At 44.2% G+C, this 5,837-nt stretch overlaps 1 protein-coding gene across 1 annotated transcript; it reads left to right on the plus strand.

The window, feature by feature from the left end:
• Window positions 1-90: 90 nt before the first annotated feature.
• Window positions 91-5,789, plus strand: anapc7 (anaphase promoting complex subunit 7). The gene is made up of 11 exons (XM_086110587.1): window positions 91-324; window positions 910-1,096; window positions 1,835-1,954; window positions 2,163-2,274; window positions 2,389-2,542; window positions 3,065-3,207; window positions 3,427-3,544; window positions 3,793-3,989; window positions 4,054-4,278; window positions 4,356-4,506; window positions 5,025-5,789. Exons 1-11 carry the CDS (start codon window positions 224-226, stop codon window positions 5,212-5,214), a joined length of 1,698 nt encoding a protein of 565 aa, XP_085966713.1. The 5' UTR covers window positions 91-223; the 3' UTR covers window positions 5,215-5,789.
• Window positions 5,790-5,837: the final 48 nt, after the last annotated feature.

Here is a 5,837-nt window from a genome sequence, read left to right on the forward strand (position 1 = left end):
AATTCAAACAAAGTCCACCGCTGTAGAACAGAAGGAAAGAACCTCGGATACTTCTAGGTGCACGTAAACGTAGCATTCCCCATCATGCGGAAGAGGTGTCATCGGGCGCCATTTTTAATACACTAGAACTGAGCTAGCAAGATAGCATTAGCTGCTTCTAAGCTGAAACTTTGAAATACGAATTGTCACCCAAAATTAAACCGTCACCTTATCATACACGAAAATGAATGTAGTGGATCATGTTCGAGAAATGGCCGCCGCTGGTCTCCACTCCAACGTCCGCATATTGAGCAGCTTGTTGTTGACGATGAGTAATAACAGCCCGTAAGTATATCCATCGGGATCCGTCTATTTGCTGATATCCCACTTTGACAGCCTTAGTTTAATCATCACAATTTTAGTGCGTTGCTCTTTGGTGAGCGTCAAACAACAAACGGTATTACTCGAAAGTCGTTAACGGTTTTGCTTAAAGCCAATTACGCAAGTGTCATAAATACGGTGAAATGTGAACATAATACACGAGCATAGCAAAACACTAAAATGTTTGCTTTTGTTAAACGGCAAGGGATGTACTAAATGTGATGGAAGACTCGCATGCGTTAGAATTTGCGATACAGCATTTCAATTTTCTTACCATGGGACATCAATTCACATCTTCTGTGACGTGACGTCAATTTAAAATGTGACATTTAAATTGCTGTCACCAATAAGGTACTGTCTAATTTCCAATAGTCGGTGACATTCTGGTTTGAAAATGTAATTTATGGCTCCCCCTAATAGGTTTTTCCCCCCCAATATAACATCAAACTATCACAAATTAAAATGACCTGTGTCTTGCACCGTTGTAAGAATAGAGAGATGTTGCAGTCTCGTGCTATTGACCTGTATTTGTATCTGTTTGACTCCTAGAGAGCTTTTCTCACCTGCTCAAAAGTACCAGCTGTTGGTTTACCATGCCGATGCCATCTTCCACGATAAAGAGTATCGGAATGCGGCCTGTAAATACAGTATGGCACTGCAACAGAAGAAGGTGCTCAGCAAGACATCCAAAGTTCGTACCTCTGCTGGTGGAGCGGCGGCAAACCTTCAGGCACAGGTATGGGCATTAAAAACATTTTATGTAGACAGCCGTAAGTGTGTATAACAGTATACCTGTACATATGGAATTCTCTTAAATGGATTTGCTTTTGCACTGCAGTTCCAAGTTCTCAATTCACCTTTAATGCCTATACTAAGGGTTACATATACAGTACAACATGACTGTTTTTACACCCCTTGAGTGTGCAAAAGAATTACTCAAGTGTTAACAGACGGTACTGGCAATATGAACAGCAATGAAAACATCAAATGTTATGTTTGTTGAGTTGCTTTTGGATTATGGGTAAACGGCACATTCCTCCACAGGCCTCCCATGGGCATTTACTTTACTTGATTAATGATGAACACATCTCTAATTTGCCATATAGACTATAGTTCATGGTCTATTCGTGTGCTGTATTTTAGATGTACAGCGGCTGGTTTTCAAACATGTACAGATTGTGCTGTTTTAGCAGATGCAGAGGATAGTCGATAATACAAATTGTGCCACTTCAGGGCAAAAATATCAGAATTGCGTCATTGTAAATCCATCCTAATGAAGTGTTTACTTAAAAACACATAGGAATCATCTCTTGGATCCTAACTGAAAAAATAATTGGAATATGTAATTATTTCTTTTATCATGCTCGTGAGAAATAGTTTATTGTTATTCCTTTTATAGTTGTATGTTCATCTTTGCCCCTTCGTAACCATGTATTCCTTAACCAGTCCGTAAATATGAACTTTGTTTTTCCAGAGTCTACCTTCAGAGATTGAAGTAAAGTACAAGATAGCAGAATGTTATACTATTTTGAAACTGGATAAAGATGCCATTGCAGTGCTCGATGGGATTCCCTCTCGACAGAGGACTCCAAAGGTAGGCTTCTGACGTCAAGACTGTTAGAGGCACTTTATTGTGTTAACCTGGCCAAATGATTTGATTTTTAAAAAGCGGCCCATAATAGAGTAAACACAGCACATCATAATACTGCAGTTACCTTGACTGAGGGATGCCAAAGTGTCATGGATTCAGATTCGTCTTTTTGTGTCTTTTGAGATTGTTGTCCATTTCCATTTGACCCCAGATCAACATGATGCTAGCCAACCTTTACAGGAAAGCTGGCCAGGAACGCTCTGCAGTGACGAGCTACAAAGAAGTCCTCCGACAGTGCCCCCTCGCCTTAGATGCAATTATTGGTATGCACGACCTAAGCAGCTCCTGACACTTTCATCTGCCCTCTGTCGCCTCGTGTTGTGCTCACTCAATCATAAAAGTTTGATTTTTGCAAATCAATATACGTGTCCCCGCAGGCCTTCTCTCTTTATCAGTCAAAGGGGCTGAAGTAGCGTCCATGACCATGGATGTGATCCAGAGTGTCCCCAACCTGGACTGGCTTTCTGTTTGGATCAAGGCATATGCCTTTATACATGCAGGTGACAATCAAAGGGCCATCAACACCATTTGGTAAGCAAAGATCGTTTCATCACCAGTGTTGGGCATGTAAATGACAATGAGGGGGCGGTCCATCAGTTACGACGGAAGCTCCATCAGTCCGCCGATGGTTGACTCCCGTTTGACTGGCGGACTGATGGAAACGTTGAAACACTGATGGATAAGTGACGGCAGAAACGATTTTCGGCCATCGCCCAAACCGTCACTAACCCGAAAAGCAAATACGAGGGGCAGAAACAGGAGGAGGAGCCGAAACAATATCAGAATTGATATTTTTGTTGGGTAAAGTAGTTCAAACAGTTTCTAAAAGAAAAGTGCATTCTGTTACCCTTGTAAACTGTTTTTTACCGACGGTCCTAAACTGGCAGTGACAAACTATGACTTAGCGAAGACGGAAGTGTGGTTAAAATAAGAGTGACGAAGGGGGCCGGCCTGAAATAATGGAGGCCTGATGATGACGGACTGGCAAAATTTAATAACTCATTTAATAACTTCGCAACACCTTATGGCTTCCTCTCCCTTACTTGGGCTCAGTTCTCTGGAGAAGAAGTCTCTGTTGCGGGACAACGTGGACCTCCTGGTGAGCCTGGCAGACGTCTACTTCAGGGCAGGTGACACCAAAAATGCCATCCTCAAATTTGAACAAGCCCAGATGCTGGACCCGTATCTCATCAAAGGTACTGCTCGACAACATTCATGGACCCCGCATTTAAAGTTTTGCTTGCCGACATATTTTCGTAACTAGGTCGCTCACAAAGGAGGTACCGTGTTGAACAAAACAGCACATCATTTGGATCGCGGTGTACAGTATTTAAATAAGACTTGGCAGCTGCAGGAATAAGCGGTCCACTCTCTCCTTTGTGCTAATATGTCGGTGCTGTGATGTATACTGACAGGGATGGATGTGTATGGCTACCTGTGGGCCCGAGAAGGACACCTGGAAGATGTTGAGGTCCTCGGCGGACGTCTGTTCAATATCTCTGACCAACATGCGGAACCTTGGGTGATTTCGGGGTGAGCATGCGTGTAGCCAGACTGGCACCCGAGTGTGTTCTGGTGAGCTAGTTGTCGCATGTTATCGAGCAGGAGCAAAAAAAAAAAACCCACCTTGTTTTCCAAGTTAATGACCAACATGAAATTACTGTTGCACTGTTGACATGTCAAGTAAAGATGGTACCTAAATAAATATTTCAAGGAGACAGCGTAATGTGAGCTAGACACCATTTTGCATGTTTTCTACTCACATAAGTTTGTGTTGTTAGCTGTCACAGCTTCTACAGTAAGCGTTACTCCAGAGCGCTGTACCTGGGAGCCAAGGCCATTCAGTTGAACAGCAACAGTGTGCAGGCCCTCCTCCTGAAGGGGGCAGCGTTGAGAAACATGGGCCGCGTCCAGGAAGCCATCATCCATTTCAGAGAGGCCATGCGCTTGGCGCCCTGCCGCCTCGACTGTTACGAAGGTACGTCGGCTCCCCGCGGTCGCACACCTCCTCAAACCAGGTCATAATAGCCGTTTCATCGCAGGTCTGATTGATTGTTACCTGGCATCCAACGGGATCAGAGAGGCTATGGGGATGGCCAATAACATCTACAAGACCCTGGGGGCTAACGCTCAGACCTTGACCATTCTTGCCACCGTGTGCCTGGAGGACCCCGTGACGCAGGAGAAAGCCAAAACCTTGCTGGACAAAGCGCTGGCTCAGAGGCCCGACTACACGAAGGCTGTGGTCAAAAAAGCTGAGCTGCTGAGTACGCGCAGCTTTCAAACCATTGTCAAAATTGCTCTGTGATGTTGCAAAGTGACACATCTCTCCCTCTTCGTGAAGGTCGTGAGCAGAAGTATGAAGAAGGGATCGCGCTGCTTCGAAATGCTTTGGCCAATCAGAGCGACTGCGTGCTGCACAGGATGCTTGGAGATTTCTTGGTGGCCGTCAACGACTACCAGGAGGCTATGGATCAGTACAGCATTGCGCTCAGGTAACGCATGAGGACATTTTCAACCATCAACTAAGTTTGCGCAGCGGCAAAAGAATGCACACTCGGCTTCAGTTGCACTCCCTGGTTTTTCATGATTTTTTTTCTTTTTAATATTAATGGCCTCAGAGTGTTTTTAATAAAATATATTTACTGTAGTGTTCCCTACATAGTCACAGATGTGTGTGTGTGTGCGCGTAGTTTGCTGAAAAATTGGATTAGCTTTTTTTGTGCTCAGGCCAAAGCCATGTCAAATATTGAAAGAATATACAGTACATATAAAAATATTGCTTTGGCGCTAGGAAACGATGCTGAAGTAAGGCTAAGATACATTTTCTCAAAATGTGAATCTCTGTTAAATGGCATTTATTAATTTAATGAGCAAGGACAGACAGCCAGTACATTACATATTATTGTAATTGTAGTTCCAAAACCTTATCTTCAGCGATTTGCAGTGGATACCAGCCTCAATTTAAAATGTCCATGTCACGTGTGGAATTGTTGTCCCATATCCCCACCAGTCTGGACCCCAATGATCAGAAGTCCCTAGAAGGCATGCAGAAGATGGAGAAGGAGGAGAGTCCCACAGACGCCACAGTGGAGCTGGATGGCGATGACATGGAGGGCAGCGGGGAAGACGGCGACCTGGAGGGCAGTGACAGTGAGGCCGCCCAGTGGGCCGACCAGGAACAGTGGTTTGGTATGCAGTAGAGAGGCTGACGCGATCGGTACCACCTCTTGAGCTTGCGGACTGCAGGAGGCCGTCGGTCACCACAGCATAGAGCTGCGGGCCTTCATGCTTTCCCGCCATGCTGCTCGAGACTGATCAAATCAGGATCACCTCAGCCTAAACTATGGACTGACCCCAGTGTTTTCTGTTTTGTTTGCTCATTCGTCACGTCTCTCTTGACAAGAGCCCATACTTGCCCACCAAAACTGGAGGTATTTCGTTTTGTTATGGAAAAATTAACATTTCTGCTCGTTATTTTATCCCTGGTATAGTGAAATAAAGCATACATTGTCAACTTGTTGAAACGTCAGCCGAAGCCGTGGTCAGGATGCTTTACAACAGAGCTAAGACTTGCTTTTAGTGTGTGACTGACTGAAGAGGAACGATGACGTATTTGAATACATAATATACGATAACTCAAAATGGCCGTTACACATGTCGTGTTTTGATGTGTAAAGTCTGTTTGTATCACGTTGGAATGCATCATGTAAACATCACATGTTGTATTTTGTAAATATTTTTTCAAAATGGACAATTAAAGCAGCCCCTTTGTTGATGTGGATGCAATCCAGTTTCTGAAAGGTTCACTAGCAGAGACTTAAGA

The sequence above is a fragment of the Hippocampus guttulatus genome, chromosome 5 (genome assembly GCF_054856545.1).
Source record: "Hippocampus guttulatus isolate MCC_2025c chromosome 5, RoL_Hgut_1.0, whole genome shotgun sequence".
Classification (NCBI taxonomy): domain Eukaryota; kingdom Metazoa; phylum Chordata; class Actinopteri; order Syngnathiformes; family Syngnathidae; genus Hippocampus; species Hippocampus guttulatus.